Source organism: Staurois parvus, unplaced genomic scaffold (genome assembly GCF_062004578.1).
Source record: "Staurois parvus isolate SC_StPar_1 unplaced genomic scaffold, SC_StPar_1.0 ptg000287l, whole genome shotgun sequence".
NCBI lineage: Eukaryota > Metazoa > Chordata > Amphibia > Anura > Ranidae > Staurois > Staurois parvus.
In genome coordinates this window covers 8,086,631-8,110,729 of record NW_028318083.1, presented here as the reverse complement: position 1 = coordinate 8,110,729, position 24,099 = coordinate 8,086,631, and the positions used below count along the sequence as shown (strand labels likewise).

Sequence of the window (24,099 nt, the reverse complement as noted above, 5' to 3'; positions counted from 1 at the left end):
ATATAGTAATTCATTCCCCATATAGTAATTCATCCCCCCTATAGTAATTCTTCCCCTGTATAGTAATTCATCCCCCCTATAGTAATTCATCCCCCATATAGTAATTAATTCCCCATATTAATTCATCCCCCATATAGTAATTCATCCCCCATATAGTAATTCATCCCCCCTATAGTAATTCATCTCCCATATAGTAATTCATCCCCCCTATAGTAATTCATCCCCCATAGTAATTCATCCCCATATAGTAATTCATCCCCCCTATAGTAATTCATCCCCCCTATAGTAATTAATTCCCCATATAGTAATTCATCCCCCATAGTAATTCATCCCCCCTAGAGTAATTCATCCCCCCTAGAGTAATTCATCCCCCCTATAGTAATTCAGTCCCCCTATAGTAATTCATCCCCCATAGTAATTCATCCCCTATATAGTAATTCATTCCCCATATTAATTCATCCCCCATATAGTAATTCACCCCCCATAGTAATTCATCCCCCATAGTAATTCATCCCCCATATAGTAATTCATCCCCCATATAGTAATTCATCCCCCATAGTAATTCATCCCCCATATAGTAATTCATTCCCCATAGTAATTCATCCCCCGTATAGTAATTCATCCCCCCTATAGTAATTCATCCCCCATATAGTAATTAATTCCCCATATTAATTCATCCCCCATATAGTAATTCATCCCCCATATAGTAATTCATCCCCCCTATAGTAATTCATCTCCCCTATAGTAATTCATCCCCCCTATAGTAATTCATCCCCCCTATAGTAATTCATCCCCCATAGTAATTCATCCCCATATAGTAATTCATTCCCCATATAGTAATTCATCCCCCCTATAGTAATTCATCCCCCATATAGTAATTCATCCCCCATATAGTAATTCATCCCCCCTAGAGTAATTCATCCCCCCTATAGTAATTCATTCCCCCTATAGTAATTCAGTCCCCCTATAGTAATTCATCCCCCATAGTAATTCATCCCCTATATAGTAATTGATTCCCCATATTAATTCATCCCCCATATTAATTCATCCCCCATATTAATTCATCCCCCATATAGTAATTCATCCCCCATAGTAATTCATCCCCCCTATAGTAATTCATCCCCATATTAATTCATCCCCCATATAGTAATTCAACCCCCATAGTAATTCATCCCCCATATAGTAATTCATTCCCCATAGTAATTCATCCCCCATAGTAATTCATCCCATATAGTAATTCATCCCCCATATAGTAATTCATCCCCCATATAGTAATTCATCCCCCATATAGTAATTCATCCCCCATAGTAATTCATCCCCCATATTAATTCATCCCCCATATTAAGTCCCCAAGTCCCCCCTGTGTCAATTCACTTACCTTTGCTCCGCGCGTTCCTCTCGCCGTGTTCCCGCGCCGTTCCGGTGTAGCATGAAAATCTGTCTCCTATGAGGATCTGTCCCCCTCGACGTATCTGCGCATGTGCCAGTTTCAGGCATTAGCAGCCGATCGGCGATCTCCGGCACAAGCGCAGATAAGTCGAGGGGGACAGATCCTCATAGGAGACAGATTTTCATGCTACACTGGTCTTCAGGGCAATGGTGTTAATTAGGACGGATTTGCTGTCTGGTCTGTATCTGAGACAGACACAGTACAGAACAGTGCAGATGCAGGGTCTAGATCAGGGGTGGGCAAACTTTTTGACTTGAGGGCCGCAATGGGTTCATATATTGGACCCGGGGGCCGGACCAAGAGTAGATGAATGATGTGTATGTGTCATCCATAGTAAGTATAGTAATATTCCCCCATAGTAAGCATAGTAATTCATCCCCCATATAGTAATTCATTCCCCATATAGTAATTCATCCCCCCTATAGTAATTCTTCCCCTGTATAGTAATTCATCCCCCCTATAGTAATTCATCCCCCATATAGTAATTAATTCCCCATATTAATTCATCCCCCATATAGTAATTCATCCCCCATATAGTAATTCATCCCCCCTATAGTAATTCATCTCCCATATAGTAATTCATCCCCCCTATAGTAATTCATCCCCCATAGTAATTCATCCCCATATAGTAATTCATCCCCCCTATAGTAATTCATCCCCCCTATAGTAATTAATTCCCCATATAGTAATTCATCCCCCATAGTAATTCATCCCCCCTAGAGTAATTCATCCCCCCTAGAGTAATTCATCCCCCCTATAGTAATTCAGTCCCCCTATAGTAATTCATCCCCCATAGTAATTCATCCCCTATATAGTAATTCATTCCCCATATTAATTCATCCCCCATATAGTAATTCACCCCCCATAGTAATTCATCCCCCATAGTAATTCATCCCCCCTATAGTAATTCATCCCCCATATAGTAATTCATCCCCCATATAGTAATTCATCCCCCATATAGTAATTCATCCCCCATAGTAATTCATCCCCCATATAGTAATTCATTCCCCATAGTAATTCATCCCCCGTATAGTAATTCATCCCCCCTATAGTAATTCATCCCCCATATAGTAATTAATTCCCCATATTAATTCATCCCCCATATAGTAATTCATCCCCCATATAGTAATTCATCCCCCCTATAGTAATTCATCTCCCCTATAGTAATTCATCCCCCCTATAGTAATTCATCCCCCCTATAGTAATTCATCCCCCATAGTAATTCATCCCCATATAGTAATTCATCCCCCCTATAGTAATTCATCCCCCATATAGTAATTCATCCCCCATATAGTAATTCATCCCCCCTAGAGTAATTCATCCCCCCTAGAGTAATTCATCCCCCCTATAGTAATTCAGTCCCCCTATAGTAATTCATCCCCCATAGTAATTCATCCCCTATATAGTAATTGATTCCCCATAATAATTCATCCCCCATATTACTTCATCCCCCATATTAATTCATCCCCCATATTAATTCATCCCCCATATTAATTCATCCCCCATATAGTAATTCATCCCCCATAGTAATTCATCCCCCCTATAGTAATTCATCCCCATATTAATTCATCCCCCATATAGTAATTCAACCCCCATAGTAATTCATCCCCCATATAGTAATTCATTCCCCATAGTAATTCATCCCCCATAGTAATTCATCCCCCATAGTAATTCATCCCATATAGTAATTCATCCCCCATATAGTAATTCATCCCCCATATAGTAATTCATCCCCCATAGTAATTCATCCCCCATAGTAATTCATCCCCCATATTAAGTCCCCAAGTCCCCCCTGTGTCAATTCACTTACCTTTGCTCCGCGCGTTCCTCTCGCCGTGTTCCCGCGCCGTTCCGGTGTAGCATGAAAATCTGTCTCCTATGAGGATCTGTCCCCCTCGACGTATCTGCGCATGTGCCAGTTTCAGGCATTAGCAGCCGATCGGCGATCTCCGACACATGCGCAGATACGTCGAGGGGGACAGATCCTCATAGGAGACAGATTTTCATGCTACACCGGTCTTCAGGGCGGACTGTGAGAGGAGCCTAGCTCCGCGGGCCGGATTAAAAGGTCCGCCGGGCCGTAGTTTGCCCATTGCTGCTCTAGATTCTAGAGCATCCTTTCTCAACCTTTTCAAAACAGAGGAACTCTTGAAATAACTTTCAAGTCTCAAGGAACCAGGGTGGATTTGATTTAAATCAAACTGATTTAAATCACGATTTAAATCACAATTTAAATCACTAGTCAGTAAGGCTTGATTTAAATCCTAGTTTTCTACATAGACTAATTCTTGCTGGTATAACTTTAATATGCAAGTACTGTAGATGAAGATTTTTAGAATAACAACTTTTCATATTAGTTTTTTTATCCCCAGTTTAATAGGTTAATCATTCATATTTGGACAACTTTTCTGTTGTACTTAGGAAGGAGAAAAATAATCATTACCTTAATAATAACAATTAAAATAGATTTATTCAACTGAAACAATAACATTCCAGCATATGTTATTTGCTTAAACAAACATCCATGTTTGGTAACTAATTTGGCTAAACAAAATATATATATTTTAAGAAACTTAGACTGTCAGCCCCTTCCTCCTCACACTTAGTTTCACTTTCTTCTTGTGCAGATCTATTCCACTCCAAACAATCAGAAAAATATAGTTTCTATTCTATTCACTGAACTTCTTGAAACTTAGCAGTGAAGGGGTTGATTCTGTATTCATAGGTTTGTAGAAGTTAGGATTAAGGTCTTTTTCTTAACTCTGTTCATGTTATAACATTTTTGCTGTGAAGAAGAGGCATGTGATCTCCGCTGAGTCAAATTCAGTTTTGATAACTGCAAAAGTAAACCAAGCATCTGTGATAATATCTTGTAGGCAGAGAAATTGCCCAATAATCTAATAAAACCTCTGGAAGAGCATGACATTGTGAATGGATTCATGGAATTTATTTACCAAAACAATTAAACATATACAGCCTTATTCTACATAATTAAAAAACTAATCTTTATTTCATGATGGAATAACCTTTGGATGGTAATATATTTTCCTCAAAAAGCATTTTATTTAAAAAAATCCGATTTAAATAAAAAAAATCCAATTTTTTTAAATTTTTTTTAAAAAATCATTGATTTTTATCCACCCTGCAAGGAACCCATTCTAACAATTACTATATCTACAACTCATGATACATTAGTGTGATGGTCAGTGGGAAGAATGCCCTTTACACTTATGGTCATTGTAAATAATTTCCCCCTTATAGATATCTAAAGAGATCAATGGTGTCAGTGGGAACTTGTTTGAGAGGTAAACAGTGCTCATTGCTCAAAGAACCCCTAGGATCCTTTGGAGGAACCCTGGTTGAGAATCTCTGTTCTAGAGTGTGGGAGGAAGGAGGGCTGGGCATGCTCTGCTCCTACAAGCAAAAGGGGATGCAAATTTCCTGCAGGCAGCTCACATCCTATACTCCCGCTCTGACCTGGCGGGGATCTGCTGCAGTCTTCTATACTAAAAACTGCCATAGAAACTGGCGTGGGTGCACAGACAGACCTAAACCAGTCGATCTGCTTAGTTAATGTGGCACATGTCACTCCAGACAGTTTCCTGAACTGGTTTTCCCAGCACAGAAAGATCAGTTACTTGCCCGTATTGTTTTTATATGGATCATTAGAGCAATGTTAAACCCAAAACTAAAAGGTAATATATAGCAGCTTAGCAATCATTGTTTTTTAGCCTTTTTCCCTCTGTTCACACCTGGTGATCTGGCCAGTAACACACCTCCTGTATTAGAATGCTCCCACTCTGGAAGAAGGAACACAGGGGGCACATTTGAACAGCAGCATTGTCGGTCTGAGGTTAGGGGAGTGTTAGATGGACTAGCAGACTTAGATACACTAACAAATTGAAGCTAACACTTCAGTTACAAACAGTTATAGTAACAGTTGTTTTTCTTTTGGAATAAAGGTTTTATATGAATGAATAAAAGCTGATCATTTTAAGCACCCCTGTCAGTGGTAAATAGCTTGCCTCAACATTCTAACTGCTACATCTTCAGGACAGCTTGTTCTGTTGAAAAACAACAGACTTATTGGCTGGATCACCAGGTGAAAGTGGAGGAAAGAAAGCCTAAAAAAGAAAACTAATGCAGCCATCACATCTAAGAATTGGTAAGCAGCAATATAATAAATGTTTGCTTTTGTTATTTAACACTGCTAATAATTTGTGATAAACTATGTACAATAATGGGCCCCTCTAAACAGGTGGAAAAGTTATTCAGTAAACTCAGATTTCAAACACAAGTCAGAATTTGTATTATATAAATTTTAAATTGAATGCAGGACAGTCTCTGCTGAGTCTTGCACACACCCTGAATTGTCATTTCTGCCCTGACTTGTACTCATTTAAAAAATACAAGGCAGCAGTGCCAAGCAAGTGACCCCCTGTGGTCAGTGTGCAGTGAAAAAGCTGCTCACACAAAACCCCCAGCAGGACTAAGAAGATTATGGAGATGACTGTGGTAGCGCAAACCTCTACAGGAAGATTAGTTAATTGCCAGGATTGTTTTTAGATAGATCATTAAAGGGGTATTAAACCCAAAACAAAAAATATATAGCAGCTTACAAATCATTAAATGTGTTGGCTGCATTAGTTTTCTCTTTTTAGGCTTTTTTTCCCTCTGTTTTCACCTAGTAATCTGACCAGTAACACACCTCCTGTATTAGAGTGCCCCCACTCTGGATGAAGAAGCACAGGGGGCACCTTTGGACAGCAACATTGTCAATCTTGGGGGAGGGGAGTTAGATGGACTAGCAGATTTAGAAACACTAACAAACTAAAAAACTAACAATTTAGTTACAGCAACATTTGTTTTTCTTTTGGGATAAAGGTTTATATGAATTAACAAAAGCTGATCATTGTAAGCACCCCTGTCAGTGGTAAATAGCTTGTCACAACATTCTAACTGCTAGCTAATAACGGAATCTTCTATTCCTCCTACCAGTCCATCCCCCACAGTTACTTCCTTTTGTACTACCAGCCCCTCCCTATTAGATTGTAAGCTCCAAGGAGCAGGGCCCTCCTAACCCACTTGTATTGAACTGTATTGTTGCTGTATTGTCTCCCTTTATATTGTAAAGCTCTGAGCAAACTGTTGGCGCTATATAAATCCTGTATAATAATAATAATAATAATACATAATACTACATCTGCAGGACAGCTTGTTCTGTTGAAAAACAACAGACTTACTGGCTAGATCACCAGGTGAACTTAAAGGAAAGAAAGCCAAAAAAGATAACTAATGCAGTCATCCCATCTAAGAATTGGTAAGCTGCAATATAATAAATGTTTGCTTTTGGGGTTAATATCGCTTTAAGATTGTGATAAATCATGTACAATATTTTGCCCTGGGAACAGGTGGGAATGTTCAGTAAACTCAGATTTCAAAACACAAGTCAGAACATTTATTATAATTAATTAGAAAATTAATACAGTTCAGTCTATGCTGACACACCCTGAGGTGTCATTTCTGCTCTGACAGAAAAAAGAAAAAACAAAACAACAGCGAATAACAGAGCACACACCTATTCATGAGAAGTGCGGCTGCATTAATACAACAATTTAAGAGGCTCTCACAAATACCCATTACCAACTTTTTCTCTTTAAAAAAGACAAATGTATATTTGGCACCAGTTATCCTTTATGACCCCTTTCACACTGGTGCACTTTTGCTGGGCTTTTCCAGGACAAGTGCATGAAAACTATTCCTCATAAAATCCTATGTAACTGTTCACACTGCAGGTGAGTCGAGCTTTGAAAATTCCTGCATGCTGCATCTTTGGTGCAGTTTTTTTTTTTTAACCACTTGCCGCCCAGCCACCGCATATAAACGGTGGCAGGGCGGCACTCGTAGGCAAAAGCACTTTTTAAAACAGGTAGGGGGCACGCGCGAGGCCCCCTACCTGAGACCTGTCCCGCGGGTGTCAGCAGCGGGTGTCAGCCGACGGATCACGGCCGGTTTTTACCGGCCGTTTTCCCGCGATTGACGGTGATCGCTGACACAGAGCAGGGCTGCATTGTTTACACACAGCCCTGTTCTGTGTCAGTTCTCTGACAGCTTGTGAGAAGCTGCAGAGTTTCTCTCCCTCGATCAGCTCCCTCCCCCCGTCCAGTACACACCCCGCCCCCTAGTAAAACACTCCCCTTACACAGCAAATTCTAAAAATGTTAACCCCTTCCTCCACAGTGACAGTACAGTTTCAGTGGTTTTTTTTCACTGATCACTGTATTGGTGTCACTGGGGATGTCAGTGACCCCAAGTCAGTTCCCCCCCCCAGTGTCAAATGTGCGCCGCAGTCCCGCAGTCCTGCCATAAGTCGCTGGTCGCCGCCATATGTCGCTGATTGCCGCCAAAAGTCGCTGATTGGCGCCATTATTAGTATAAATAAAAATTAAAAATTCCAGTATCTTTCCCGCCATTTGTAAACGCTATAACTTTCACGTAAACCAATTAATTTACACATATTGGGATTTTTTTTTACCAAAGACATGTCGCAGAATGCATTTTGGCAGAAATTTATGACTAAATTTGATTTTTGCATTTTTTTTTTACTGGACATGTTTTATAGCAAAAAGTCCAAAATATTGTTTTTTTTTCCTCAAAATTGTCAGCCTTTTTTTGAAGCGCAAAAAATAAATAAATCAAATACCACCGAAAGAAAGCTCAATTTGTGGGGAAAAAAAAAGGATGTAAACTTCATTTATGTACCGTATTGCATGACCGCACAATTGTCCGTTTAAACTAGCGCAGCGCTGTATAGCAGAAAAATGGCGTAAATTGCAGTATTTATACCATAGTTTGAAGACGCTATAACTTCCACACAAAACAGTCAATATACACTTATTGGGATTTTTTTTTACCAAAAACATGGAGCAAAATACATTTTGTCCTAAATTTATAACCAACTTTGAGTTTACTATATATTTGTTATAGCTGAAAGTAAAAAATATTGTTTTTCTTCAAACTTTTTGGCCTTTTTTTGTTTATAGCTTGAAAAATAAAAAGCGCACAGGTGATCAAATACCACCGAAAGAAAGCTCTATTTGTGTGAAAAAAAGGACGTAAATTTCGTTTGGGTGCAGCATTGCATGACCGCGCAATTATCAGCGCCGAGTAGCAAAAAGAGGCCATGTCATTAAGGGGGGTAAATCCTCTGGAGGTCAAGTGGTTAAAAGCACATCAAAAAGTCGCCTTCTATTGTAAGTCCATTGGGATGCATCAAAAGTGCATCAGTGTGAAAGGGCCCTGTGAGTATTGGATTAGGTGAGCTGCACTCAGGGGGTAAGGACATCCCTCAAAGGACAGCTTGTATCTAAGGGTCAGTTTTTCTGTAAAGAGTAACTCCACTTTTGGGTGATCAATGTACATTGCAATGATCTTAACCAGGTCCGACTGTGCTATAGCCAAAAGATGGCTACAGCGCGGTCGGCTAGTTCTGTCTGGGAGGGCGTCCATGGACATTCTCCCAGAACCGTGCCTCCGGGGGCACTTCATGCAATCTTTGATCGCTGTGTCCTTCGGACACAGTTGATCACAGGGCTACGGAACGGGCCAGTCACAGCTGCTTTTACCATGTAACCAGCTGTGTCCAATCACAGCTGATCATCGGGTAAATAGGAAACGCTGGTTATTGGCAGTCCTCTTCTCACGCTGACAGCTCATGAGGAGAGGAGAGCCAGTAAGCGGCATTTTGCAGGGGGACATCTACACTGATCATCAGGGCACTGATCATCAGTGTCTTGGTGATCAGTGTAGCCCCATCAGTGCAGCCAATAGTGCCCATCTGTGCTGGCAATCAGAACCCATCAGTTAATCAGTGCCACCTAACAGTGCCCATCAGTGCTGCCTATCAATGCCCATTAGTGCCGCCTAACAGTGCCCATCAGTGCCGCCTAACAGTGCCCATCAGTGACTCCTCATCAGTGAAGGAGAAAAGTTACTTTACAAAACTTTATAGCAAAAAAACGAAGAAAAACTTTTTTTTTTCCCCTAAAATTTTGGGTCTTTTTTAGTTTGGTTTGCAAAATATAAAAAACCCAGTGGTCATCAAATACCACCAAAACAAAGCTCTATTTGTCTCAAAAAAATTATAAAAATTTAGTTTGGGTACAGTGTTGCATAACCGCGCAATTTTCATTCAAAATATGAGAGCGCTGAAAGCTGGAAATTGGTCTGGGAAGGAAGGGGGTAAAAGCACCTGGTAGGCAAATGGTTAAATTTTGTTGCAGATTCCTACCTTTTTTATTCGGAAGGAATACCTGTTTGCTTGTCTGTGTCCATGTGCAGAGTGAATCTGTAGGAGAGTGACTTTATAATTCTCAACCAGCTGCTGCATCTTCAGGACTCTAATGAGGAAAGTGGCAGGGCCTGCATCCCTTTAGATGTGATTTTTCTTTGGGAGTATCTCACCAAAAATGACAATTTTGTTGCAGGGGATGCTCAAAATCAGCCAATCACACAACAGGAAATGACATCTGAGGGGCGTTCTGTACACAATTTGTATACAGAATGCCTCCAGGTTGCCATATTGCTGTGCATTTTACAGCCCTGCAGATTTAAAAAGGAAAGGTAATTCTTAATAGCATTCAATTACAATATGGCTTGTGTCGCAAATGTATGTGCTATATCATTTTTATTTTTTTTTGCTCAATTTTATTTTCCACAAAAGTGGAGTTACCCTTTAAGGATAAGTATTCGTCTCCAGTTTCATGTTATAATAATTGCAGCATGAAATGCTAAAAACATCACAAGAAAGAGGAATATAACTTAGCCAATGTAGAAGTAAAATAGGCCACTGTTACATTACCTCCATACTTAATGCATTTTTTTTCTCTGGCCGCTTCATTAATATTGTAGTGATATTGTCTTTATAGAACACTTGAATATTTTTATATTTTGATTGGCTGTTTCTTGCATTTTTCGAAATTTCTGAAGATACCTCATTTGGTAAAAGATGGACATCCTTCTGTGTCTTGTCCTGCAATGGAGCACAAATAGTAATATTGCAGAATGAATGCAACAGTTTTTGTTTTTCAGATTTTATATCAGAGAGAAAAAAATGACTTATTTCCTTTACTTCTGCTCGAGGGGAAAAAAGCATTAGAAAATGACATCTGGTCAATGCATATCTGTACTATATACGGTTTTAAGATTTGTATGAACAATCAGAAAGGGGCTTTTTCCTGCCCAGTACTGAAGCCTTGACTGGATAGAATGATCCTGTTCTGTGCCATAGATGCAAAGCTAATCAGGTTCCATATGGCACATTTATAACAATACTTGCTTTGTGCAGAATGAATGTCTCAAACATTTTCTCAGCTGTCATTAATAAAACTCATTGTACATAATGTGTTTACAGTATTTCCTGTGACTGTTTGCTCAATCTAGTATCCAAAATTAGGTATTTTCCTGCAATACCACATTATAGTCACTAGATGGAGCTGAAGGCCATAGGAGATATACATATTAGGCACATCTAGGCGTATAGGTGAATGCTTAAAACCTTTGCTCAGCTATTTTTTTTAATAGACCCCTATGTGTTACAGCTTATGGTGAAATAAGCAAACATATGTTAATAATATTGCAAATTTCGTCAAATACTAGCATGTAAAGTATATTTTTTTTAAATCACAAAACAAAAAAAAAATTTAGGAGTGCAAGACGTTTTGGTTTCATAAAATAGTAAAAATGAACTTACCAAGGTTTTTATAGAAGCTTTAGGCTTATTGTTGGATTGCATGTTATTGGCGTGATCGGGACAATAACTGTGAAATAGCCTGTAATACATGAAAGAAGAGATAAAGCTCAGATTTCAAAGACATTGAACACAGGTCATAGTTTGCAGGAATCTGTAATGTAATGTTTAACAGAAATGACAACACATCTATTTAGTCTCTTTCTCTAGTGTGTGAATATCGCTGATATGCTGCATGTGTGAGCGACACACATTTAGAAATTAGAATTTCTGAATTAATTTTGAAAATGTATTCTATATTACAGGTATTTATACAGCACTAAGATCTGTTTTACACAGGCTTCCGTTTGTATAATTAGCAGTATGAACAGCAAGCTTTGACAAGGCATTTGCGGAGCTTTCAGCAAGCGTTGTTGAAGCTTTCAAAGTACCATTCATCTCCAGTATGTAAATGCTGACCACAGATCCTAATGGAAGTGTTGAATGCCACTTTAGGCAAGCTGCTAGTAGGCTTCAGCAGGCTTTCAAGAAGTGACAAAGCCTGCTAGCAGCTTTACTTATAGTGCCAATCAATACTCCCATTAGGATCAGTGTACAACATTTACATACTGGAATTGAATGGTACTTTAAAAGCTTCAGAAAAGCTTGCTGAATGCTCTGCAGATGCTTTATAAAAGCTTGCTGTTCACACTGTTATTATACAAGCTGAAGCCCGTGTGAAACAGGCCTAACAATGTTGGCAGCACTGTACATTCATATCAGTGCCTGCCCCCAAGGAGCATACTGAAGGGAAATGTATGTCTTTTAGGTCTGTCATTTTGTTTCCCCCCCACTCCATTTTATATTTTGTACTAACATGTTGAATAATTGTTTTGTATTATACCCGGAATGAGTTAATGAAAATATGCTGTGTCAGTTATGTGTTACAGAACTGTACTCACAATATTCTTCTTCTAGCTTAGCCTTGGTAGAGGAGATAGTATCCAATTATTTCTTTGTACTAACAGCACCTGTTTCTGTTATGATATAATTAAAAGTCAAATACTTCTGTCCCATGGGAAAATAACTGTTTAATACTTGTAACTGATTTCAAGGCCTGAGAAAGTCATGTTTATAGCCTTGACAAGTATCTAGCGAGATTCTATTGTATGTAGTAGATAAGTGTTTTAAAACAATTTAGAAACTTTTATTCCTGGGAAAGTGAAACTCCGCTTCTCATCACTTTTCAGAATTGACGTCAATGTTTGTCTTTTTGTATTCAGCCAATCAATTACTGACAACTCAGCTTTTTGATACTCTGTGCCCCCCACCTTTCTTTTTCTGTTATATTAATTTTCTTCCCGCTAATAAACTTGAGAGATTGATTTCACCTATTACTGTGTGTATGTTGTCTTTTCTGAGATGAAGTCAATCTTCCCGATGCGTCGTACCTTCAACAGCCTGCTAAAGACTGATAGTCAGGGGCTATTGACAACCTTTCGCATAAAACCTAAAGTCCCTATTTCAAATGTCTACATACACATACTAGGGCCAATTTAGACAGGAGCCAAACCTACTAGCATGTCTTTGAAGTGTGGGAGGAAATCAGAGTACTCGGAGGAAACCTGTATGAGCACAAGGAGAACATATACACTCCATTTAGAAAGCGTCCTAAACAGGATTTGATCCCAGGACCCCAGTGTTACAAAGCATTTAGTTTCTATTGCACGGGATAACGTGCGCTTCATGGTGAATGGTATGGAAGATCATAACAAATGTTTGGTGTAGACATGCACACAAATGTGCAGGACAAGTCTGGTCTTGAGTAAACTGGGGCACAGTCTTATCTGGTTGCCTAAACTGTTTCGGACCCTGTTGGAATATTTCTCAGCCTGTAATGATTTTTTGTCTGACTTCATGTATATAATGTAGTTTGAGTAAATAAATGTATAAAATGAAAAAAAGTGCCATTATCAGTTTTGGAATTAAAAAGGTAATATAAAAAAATAATAATAAATGTCAGTAGTACCTGATAATTTCTTTCAGATGAACAATAAAAATGTGTATAGATCTGCTGCCTTCTAATGTATATATATATATATATATATATATATATATATATATATATATAATAAAATGAGAGAAAAAGATAACACACACACACCTCAACATAAATGAGTACACCCCCACAGATTTGTCAGAGAACCATTACTTTCCCTTCAGTATCAACATTTCCTAAGGGACTATACTTCAAAATACTCCCAGACATGCGACCATTGATTGCAAATAGAATTTGTTCATTTGCACATACAAAAAAGTATTTTTTCTAACAAATTCATTCAAGACCATGTCACAAAAATGAATACACCCCAAAGAAAGTCTTAGGAGCAAAGCTAAAATTTAACAAAATCCTAATTAATAAGATTTCAACAACAGGTGAGTCTAATTATTCATTAAACAGGTGTCCAGCAGAACGTTGATTATAAAAGGGCGTTACTTAAAGAAAACCCCTTCCCATTTCATGCTGTCGGCAATGGCACCACATGGAAGAGATATGTTACAAGGTCGGAGAAAGAAACTAATTTCTTTACACAGGAAAGGTGAAGGCTACAAGAAGATCACATTTGTTACAGTCAGAATACTGTAACAAAAGTGATACAAACATTTAACAAAGATGGAACTGCAACCATCTCACAGAGACGTCCAGGCTGTCCACGGAAGTTAACACCTCGACAAGAGTGTCTTCTGATGAGAAGGGTTGAAGAAAATCACTATGCACGTTCACTGCAGTTAGCTAAAGAAGGAGAAATCCAAACTGGGGTGATTATTTCCTTAGACACAATACGGCATAAACTGCAGAGGAATGGCATACATGGGTGTCATCCACGAAGGAAACCTCTCCTAAATCCCATGCACAAAAAAAACAGCCTAGAATTTGCCAGGGCCCATGCCGAAAAAGAAGACTACGGGGACTCTGTACTCTGGAGTGATGAGACCAAGATAAATGTTTTTGGAACTGATGGCTTCAAAACTGTATGGAGTCACAAAGGTGAGGAGTACAAAGAAAAATGCATGGTGCCTACAGTGAAACATGGTGGTGGCAGTGTCCTTCTGTGGGGCTGCATGAATGCTGCTGGTGTCAGGGAGCGGCGTTTCATTGTTGAGATCATGAATTCACAGATGTACTACTCTATATTAAAAGAGAAGAGGTTACTTTCACTCCGTGCCTTGGTTGTCATGCACTTTTCCAACATGACAATGATCCAAAACACTCATCTAAGGCCACTGTTGCATTTCTGAAGAAGAACAGGGTGAACCTTCGGACCACCTATGGGGAATTCTGAAGAGACAAGTTGAGCATCACTCTTCATCCAGCATCTAGGCTCTAAAAGAGGTTGTTCCTGAAGAATGGAAAAAGATAGATGTTGCAATATGTTGCCAACTCATTTGTACCACGACTTAGTGTTGCCCTTACAAATCATGTAGGCCATACAAAATACTAGATGTAGTAGTGTTTGTTGTGGGGTATATTCATTTTTGCATCAACTAATTTGACTAAAACTGAAGATTTTATAATCTGAGTTACATTACTAACCTTACTTTATGCAGTGAGCTAAACAAATGTTCTATCAAACTCAGTTTTGTCAAAATTGTGGAAATTGTTCTTGTGTTCAATAAGATATTGATCTTAGTTTTTAAAAGGGGTGTACTCATTTATGCCGAGCACTGTGTATATATTTACACAAACACACAGCTCAAAAAAATTAAAGGGACACTTTGAAAACTCATCAGATCTCAGTGTGGAAAAATATCATGCTGGATATCTATACTGATATGGATCGGGTAATGTGTTAGGAACGTAAGGATGCCCCATCATTTGATGGAAATGAAAATAATCAACCTACAGAGGACTGAATTCAAACACACCCTGAAAATCAAAGTGAAAAAATTATTCAGCAGGCTAGTCCATTTTGCTGACATTTCATTGCAGCAACTCAAAATGGTACTCAGTAGTTTGTATGGCCCCCGTGTGCTTGTATGCATGCCTGACAACGTCAATTCCTTCAGCCTCCAGAAGCTGCCTGCATACTCTCACCACATGAGGCCGGGCATTGTCGTGCACCAGGAGAAACCCAGGACCCACTGCACCAGCATAGGGTCTGGCAATGGGTCCAAGGATTTCATCCCGATACCGAATGGCAGTCAGAGTGCCATTGTCTAGCCTATAAAGGTCTGTGCCTCCCTCCATGGATATGCCTTCCCAGACCATCACTGACCCACCACCAAAACAGTCATGTTGAACGATGTTACAGGCAGCATAACGTTCTCCACGGCTTTTCCAGACCCTTTCACGTCTGTCACATGTGCTCAGGGTGAACCTGTTCTCATCTGTGAAAAGCACAGGGCACCAGTGGCAGACCTACCAATTCTAGTGTTCAATGGAAAAAGCCAATCGAGCTCTATGGTGCAGGGCAGTGAGCACAGGGCCCACTACATGACGTTGGGCTCTCAAGCCACCCTCATGAAGTCTGTTTCTGATTGTTTTGTCAGAGGCATTCACACCAGTGGCCTGCTGGTGTCACGGTGTGAGGTCAGGTTCAGAGACCAATTGCTACAGCAGTGTAAGGCTTACCTGAAACCAGCAGGATAGGTACACCAGCAGGTCACCCTGGGAATGACACAGGCTCACCTGAGGTGCGGGGTCTAAGTATTCACCGGTCTTCACCAGAGCTTCTAATGGTGGAGATGGATTTGGCTGCGTGTGAATACCAGGTCGCAGTCTCAGGATCACCCCACCAGGGAAAGGGCAAGCTGGAAACCAATAGCGGATCGAACAGTTCAGGGATAAGACAAAAGCGGAGTCAGTCACAAGCAAAAGGTCGGTCACAAACGATATAGACAGCAACAGTAAGGATGAGCGGGATATTGGCTGGAAGGCACAATAATCTGACAAGGAGGAAGTGCATGGACATGGCTTTTATGAGGAAGTTCATGGGAGGAGCAAGGAGTTCAAGGTTCATCAGAAAACAGGGCACAAGGCAGGATTGTCCAATAGATCAGGCAGAGTGTTGTCCAGCATCCAAGGTAGCTCAGTGAGAAGAGTTACTGCATGACAAAATAGAAGTCCCAGGTTCAAGTCCAGGCCGTGACAGCCGGAGGTCATTTTGTAGGGCTCTGGCAGTGCTCATCCTGTTCCTCCTTGCACAAAGGAGCAGATACCAGTCCTGCTGGTGAGTCAAGGACCTTCTATGGCCCTGCCCAGCTCTCTTAGAGTAACTGCCTGTCTCCTGAAATCTCCTTCATGCTCTTGAGACTGTACTGGGAGACACAGAAAACCTTCTGGCAATGGCAAGCATTGATGTACCATCCTGGAGGAGTTGGACTGCCTGTGCAACCTCTGTAGGGTCCAGGTATCGCCTCATGCTACCAGTAGTGACAATGACCACTTCTTTGGGGGTGTTTTTCTGCTAAGGGGACAGGACAACTGCACCGCATCAATGGGATGATGGACGGGGCAATGTACCATCAAATCTTGGGTGAGAACCTTTTTCCCTCAGCCAGGGCATTGAAAATGGGTCGTGTCTGGGTGTTCCAGCATGACAATGACCCAAAACACACAGCCAAGGCAACAAAGGAGTGGCTCAAGAAGAAGCACATTAAGGTCCTGCAGTGGCCTAGCCAGTCTCCAGACCTTAATCCAATTGAAAGGGAGCTGAAATTTCGAGTTGCCAAACATCAGCCACCAAACCTAATGACTTGGAGAGGATCTGCCAAGAGGAGTAGGACAAAATCCCTCCTGAAATATGTGCAAACCTGGTGGCCAACTACAGGAAACATCTGACCTCTGTGATTGCCAACAAGGGATTTGCCACAAAGTACTAAGGGGATCAAATACTTATTTCCCTCATGAACATGCAAATCAGTGCATAATTTGTTAGACATGTATTTCTTTTGAATTTTTGTTGCTATTCTGTCTCTCAGTGTTACAATACACCTACCATTCAAATTTTAAACTGATTATTTCTTTGTGAGTGGGCAAACATTCAAAATCAGCAGGTGATTAAATACTTATTTCCTTCTCTGTATATCTATATATACACACACACACTATATTGCCAAAAGTATTGGGATGCCTGCCTTTATACGCACATGAACTTTAATGGCATCCCAGTCTTAGTCCATAGGGTTCAATATTGAGTTGGCCTACCCTTTGAAGTTTCAACTCTTCTGGGAAGGCTGTCCACAAGGTTTAGGGTGTGTATATGGGGATGTTTGACCCTTCTTCCAGAAGCGCATTTGTGTGGTCAGGCACTGATGTCACACAAGAAGTCATGGCTCGCTGTAATTCATTACAAAGGTGTTCTATCGGGTTGAGGTCAGGACACTGGGCAGGCCAATCAAGTTCCTCCACCCCAAACTCACTCATCCATGTCTTTACGTTCATCCTGGATAGGGTGGTACTCATGCTGATGCTCAAGGTCATGCCTAAGTAGCCTTCATAGTCCATATCACATGGAAAGTCGTCCTTCCTACATCCTTCTTGGGGAGTACCCAAGAAGTTAGCCCATCAGATGAGGGTCAAGCTTTAAAATTTAACATCAAGGCGACATCTGGCATCAGGAAGTCGGAGCACTTGTTTGTCATTCCAGATGGAGCGAGTAATGATTTTATGGCTTCCAACAAGATTATTGCCTCCTGGTTGGTGAAGCTCATCTCCTTGGCCTACAAGTTGAAATGGTTGGCTGTGCCAGGGGGGATCACTTGTGTCCACCCAAAGGGTCTCGACTTTGTGAGCAGCAGCCCAGACACTATCTGCAAGGTAGCTACATGGGGGTCAATATGTACTTTCATGGCTCATTACTGTATAGAAGCAATCTTAGTGACAGTTGAGTTTGGCAGAGGCATCCTGGCTTCTGATTTTTAGCCAGAATTGAGGAGTGTGTATCATTATCCCTCCCCTGTGTGGCTAGTTAGTTCTCAGCTGTGCTGACATGGAGCTGTCAGTAAAACGAAAAATTTAATGACAGATAATTACCGTAATTCTCTTTTCCTGAAGGGCTCCATATCAGCAGAATTCCTACCCAGCTTGGTAGGACCAGTTACACCTTCCTGGCTCCCTCTCTCTCTTTGCCCCTCACCTTCCTGGCTCCCTCCCTCTCTTTGCCCCTCACCTTCCTGGCTCCTCTCTTTGCCCCTCACTTTCTTGGCTCCTCTCTCTCTGCCCCTCACTTTCCTGGCTCCTCTCTCTCTCTCTCACCTTCCTGCCCCCCCCTCTCTTTCTGACCCTTACCTTCCTGCCTCCTCTCTGTCTCTCTGACCCTCACTTCCCTGCATCCTCTCTCTCTCAACCTCACCTCCCTTCTCTCTCTCTCTGACCCTCACCTTCCTGCCTCATCTGCCTCTCTCTGACCCTCACCTTCCTGCCTTCTCTCTCTCTCTCTCTCTCTCTCTCTCTCGCTGACCCTCACATTCCTGCCTCCTCTCTCTCTGATCCTCGCCTTCCTGCCTCCTCTCTCTGACCCTCATGTTCCCGCCTCCTCTCTCTCTGATCCTTATCTTTCTGCCTCCTCTCTGTCTCTCTGACCCTCACCTTCCTGCCTCCTCTCTCTCTCTCTCTCCGACCCTCACTTTCCTGCCTCCTCCCCCCCTCTCTCTCACCTCCCTGCCTCCTCTCTGTCTCTCTGACCCTCACCTTCCTGTCCCCCCCCTCTCTCTCTCTCTCGCTGACCATCACATTCCTGCCTCCTCTCTCTCTGATCCTCGCCTTCCTGCCTCTTCGCTGTCTCTGACCCTCACCTTCCTGCCTCCTCTCTCTCTCTCTCTGACCCTCACCTCCCTGCCTCTCTCTCTCTCTCTGACCCTCACCTTCCTGCCTCCTCTCTCTCTCTCTGACCCTCACCTTCCTGCCTCCTCTCTCTCTCTGACCCTCACCTTCCTGCCTCCTCTCTCTATGATCCTCACCTTCCTGCCTCCTCTCTCTCTCTCTGTCCCTCACCTTCCTGCCTCCTCTCTCTCTGACCCTCACCTTCCTGCCTCCTCTCTCTCTCTCTGTCCCTCACCTTCCTGCCTCCTCTCTCTCTGATCCTCATCTTCCTGCCTCCTCTCTCTCTGATCCTCATCTTCCTGCCTTCTCTCTCTCTGACCCTCACCTTCCTGCCTCCTCTCTCTCTCTCTGACCCTCACATTCCTGCCTCCTCTCTCTCTGACCCTCACCTTCCTACCTCCTCTCTCTCTGACCCTCACCTTCCTGCCCCCCCTCTCTCTCTCTCTATATATATATATATATCTCGGACCCTCACCTTACTGCCTTCTCTTTCTCACTCTCTGACCCTCACCTTCCTGCCTCCTCTCTCTCTCTCTCTCTCTGACCCTCACCTTCCTGCCTCCTCTCTCTCTCTCTCTCTCTCTCTGACCCTCACCTTCCTGCCTCCTCTCTCTCTGCCCCTCACCTTCCTGCCTCCTCTCTCTCTCTGACCCTCACCTCCTTGCCTCCTCTCTCTCTATATGTGTAGTGCAATCATCAGTTGTGTTGATGTGTGCATAAAATGAGGATGGTGGACTCTAGCATTTTGTATGCTGTTTGTTTATTATGCGTTACTTTAATGAGACATCAGGGAGTCTAGTAGACCCTTGACACCTCCACTGAAGCTAATGGAGCAAAGATCATGTTCAGTTTCTTCCCTGCTGCTGTGACAGCCGAATCCAGATGTTATGTGATACACATAGTTTCCATACTCATTCACTTGAGTTGAAATCAGCAAATATATGTTTGTTGGTCTCCCTTCGTACCACATAACAAGACCTGTCAAGCCAGTCTAGGGTCGGAAGGCAGGCAGTGGAGCCCAGGATACATGGCAGGGGCAGTCAGGTTGGGGGGGGGTTACCTTCAGTAGTGTGGAAGTGTGTTTAACCACATTTCTGCCACCGTATAGCAGATATACTGCTACAGGGTGGCAGAGGTGTGCAAAATCACGTGTGTATATATATATATATATATATATATATATATACACGTGATTTTACATTTCTGGGTAGGGGGGCGCGCACGAGCCGCACTGCTATTCGTGGCCGCAGCTGTCAATCACCAGGTCCCGGCCAGTGATTGCCGAGCATCCCTAACGAGGGGGGAGAACTGTTTGTAAACAAAACAGTTCTCCTCCCTGTCAGCTCCTGCACACTGCGTTGCATGGCTGTGCATAGCAGAGACATGCAAAGCAGTGTGCTTACAGTGAAGCACCAACACACAGCCCCTAGTAAAACAGCACACAGTTAACCCTTTGATCACCCCAGATGTTAACCCCTTCCTGCCGAGTGCCATTAGTACAGTGTCAGTGCTTTTTATTAGCACTGATCACTGTATTGGTGTCGCTGGGGATGTCAGTGACACCAAGTCAGTTCCCCCCAGTGTCAGAATGCCCACTGCAGTCCCGCTATAAGTCACTGATCGCCGCCATTACTAATAACTTTCACGTAAACCAATTAATATACATGTATTGGGATTTTTTATTTTTAGCAAAAAGACATGTAGCAGAACACATTTTGGCGTAAATTTATTTGTAAAAATTTTTTTAAAAAACTTTCCTGGACATGATTAATAGAAAAAAGTCAAAAATATTGTTTTTTTCTCAAAATTGTCAGTCTTTTTTTGATTATAGCAAAAAGTACAAAAGGAAATCAAATACCACTGAAAGGAAGCTCTGTTTGTGGGACAAAAAGGAGGTATATTTCACCTGGGTGCAGTGTTGCATGACTGCGCAATTGTCAGTTAAAGTAATACAGCACCGTATCGCAAAAAATGGCCTGGTCAGGAAGGGGGGTAAATCCTCTGGAGGGCAAGTGGTTAAAGACCTTGTTCACATCCGCTTGTGTGCTAAAATATGCTCACTGCACTGTGTAGGGACTATTTATTTTTTTTATTAAAGTGTTACTAAACCCACAACAGTAAAATTGGTCTGTATATGCAGTAAAGCATGCTTGTTATACTCAACTGTGGAACCTAAGGGGTTAATCCTTCTTGTGTAAAAAAAATATGTTTGATCCTGTCTTCTCTGATCCTTCCCTTTTTCTACTGTACCCAATCCATCTCCTCATAGGACAGAGCCTCGAGAGTAAGCTGCACATGCTCAGTTTGATGTGTATTGATAGAGTGTTTTTTTTTTCTTTATTGGGAGAGTGCATGTGATCAGCACAGGGCCAATCAGCAATGTCCAGACAGAGGGTCAGGGGTCCTGCAGCCTCATAGGGGAGAATGAAAAAAAGTCCTCCTACAAGCTTTAACCAGTGCTCAGCTGGACACTGATATAAGTCACAATACTGCTCTAGTAAAAAGTATTTAGCAGTTTATATTTACTAAAATAATTGCATTTCCATGTTATATGTACTGTGGGAGACCAGATATAGTGAATGCAGGGTCCTGGGTTTAGTAACACTTTAATAAACATTGGAGATGGGGACACTTCATCAGACAACTCAGCAGGGGTCCTATTGGATTTTTGAGACTAAGGTGTTGGCTAATTTCGATCTCAATTGTTTCATTAGCAATTCATAGGGCTCCCTCCTTCTTATGAGTGTTTGTGGTGAGATTTCTTTGACTGGTTCTACTGTAAAATAAAAAATAATAATATGGTTTTATTAACATTTTTTTTATTGATTTTGAAGAATTATAATATGTATGATGTATGTGTTAGTTATGTAATTACTAATATATGTAGTATATATGATATGCATTATACAGTACATGTTGTTATGGTGGAATTAATAGGGATTTATTAAAGAGGTTTTTATATATTTGATATGTTTTATTGTGGTTATAGTAATTTTCAGCATGAATTATGATGCTGATTATTATTGGCTGCAAGCTGATCCATTTGTGTGAACTACCGTTAGCACATGGAGCAGGGTGGTGGGTTGTTTTTGTTCATGGGTATTGAGAGGGGATGAGATCAATAGATTGCAGTGTGTTCATTCTGCCCATGACTGACAGCTCATTGTTTCCGGGTTTTCTGATCTCGGAGGGTCTGTGTGGTCATTTTCTGCTTGGGGAGGAGACCGCCCCTGATCACATCACTACCAGTGTCTAATGCATGGGTCGAATGGGTCGCCCCTGATCACATCACTACCAGTGTCTAATGCATGGGTCGAATGGGTCGCCCCTGATCACATCACTACCAGTGTCTAATACATGGGTCGAATTCCAAAGGAATTTTCTTTAGAAAATCTGAAATTTTGTGCGTTTTGTAACCCGATCGTGCCATCATTGATTTCGAAATTCAACCAACCAAGCCTTCAATTTCACCTCATGTTGCTACAGAAGAGAATTTTCATGGTCAAGAATGTTCTTTTCTTTCCAGGTCACAGCTTGTGATAATTTCTTTTTCAATTATATTTCTCGCACGATTCTCCCTCAACAGAAACAATTGAGTACTGTCCGTGAAACTTTTTTTTTATTTGCACTAACATACAATTTTGAGGACAAGCTTTCAGGGACTGTCCCCTTCTTCTTGGACCTGAAGAAGGGGACATTCCCTGAAAGCTTGTCCTCAAAATTGTATGTTAGTGCAAATAAAAAATAATGGTGCGAAATTCGAACAAAAATTCTTAGAAAAGATTTTCAAAAGAAAATTATTTCGGAATTCAACCCGTGTATGACTGGCTTAAGAGGTCCTGCTGAGAAAGCCCTCGTACAGGAGCGCAACGTGTACAGGATTTGGATCCGCACTGTGGGTATGAGAACGCTGGCTGTACTAATCACTATGACCCATGTACTGTATATTCATGCCGAGATACATAGGACTGTGGGTGCTTTTTAAATGTAAATGTTGATTTTAGGATTTTTTAACAGAAACAATTGAGTACTGTCCGTGATACTTTTTTTATTTGCACTAACATACAATTTTGAGGACGAGCTTTCAGGGAGGGTCCCTTTCTTCAAGGTCCAAGCAGTACTATACAAATCACAAAGTTTTAGCAGAATGTTAGAAGAGATGGAAAAAAAAAAAAGAGGCTAGAGATAAGACACAGCAAAAGCAAACGGAGGGGGGAGACAACACCCACATCACAGAGGGAGTCAAGCTTGAGCTAATAGTCATAAAACTGTTGGATAATGATTGAGGAATCCCATGTAAAAAATTCAGGCCCTTGTCTCTTGTGTCAAATAGAATTATCACCTCAAGCAGGATTTTTTAATAAATTGTTACTATTCAGAGAGCACTATTGTGGTCCCAATCAATTTTTGCATGTGATGTTTCCATGGTGAGGAATACTGAGGTGGAAAGAGCAAGAGGAATAGCTGATGCCACATATGCCCAAGGTGGGGCAACAAGTGCGTTATGACCATGATCTGTATTGGGCTCCATTGCACAAGGTGAGTGCATATTATCACTGGGGGTTTGTATGTGTCACAGAGCTTTAGAAAAGAGGAAGGAAGAGATAAGTCACATCACGGTGGTGCAGGAAATACAGCTTTATTGGATATTGAAGGACCATTATGTTGCTTTGAATGAAAGACTGTCACATTATTTGATGGGATTGCACTGCATTTGTGGAGGATGTTTATACATTAAAATCTACCAGTCATATGTGGAGAGTGTGTGTGGAAGTAGAAGGTAAAGTTTCCCACCGCCCTATAGCAGGCACCAGTGAGCCGCACACGCACCCTACCCGCGCCACCATTCGCGGCCGTCAATCACCGGGTCCCGCCCGGTGATTACCTACCGAAGCCCGGTGATTACCGAGCATCACAGGGAGGACGGCTGTTTTGTTTACTAACAGTCCTCCTCCCTGTCAGCTTGGGCACACTGCTCTGGATGGCTGTGCACAGAGCAGTGTGATTAGAGTGAAGCACACAGACATCGCCCCCCAGTAAAACCCTCCCTGCACACAGTTAACCCTTTGATCACCCCTCATGTTAACCCCTTCCTGC

General features: G+C 41.6%; 1 protein-coding gene across 1 annotated transcript in view; it reads right to left on the bottom strand.

Moving 5' to 3' along the window:
* The window catches only part of LOC149458357 (enoyl-CoA delta isomerase 2-like), a 70,784-nt gene that overhangs the window by 45,101 nt on the left and 1,584 nt on the right, over positions 1-24,099 (bottom strand). Inside the window, exons 2-3 of the mRNA XM_089682208.1 lie at positions 11,202-11,280; positions 10,311-10,481 (exon numbers count right to left, since the gene is read on the bottom strand). Of these exons, the coding sequence (XP_089538334.1) occupies positions 10,311-10,481; positions 11,202-11,243 (213 nt within the window). The 5' untranslated portion in view covers positions 11,244-11,280. The remainder of the gene's footprint in view (positions 1-10,310; positions 10,482-11,201; positions 11,281-24,099) is intronic.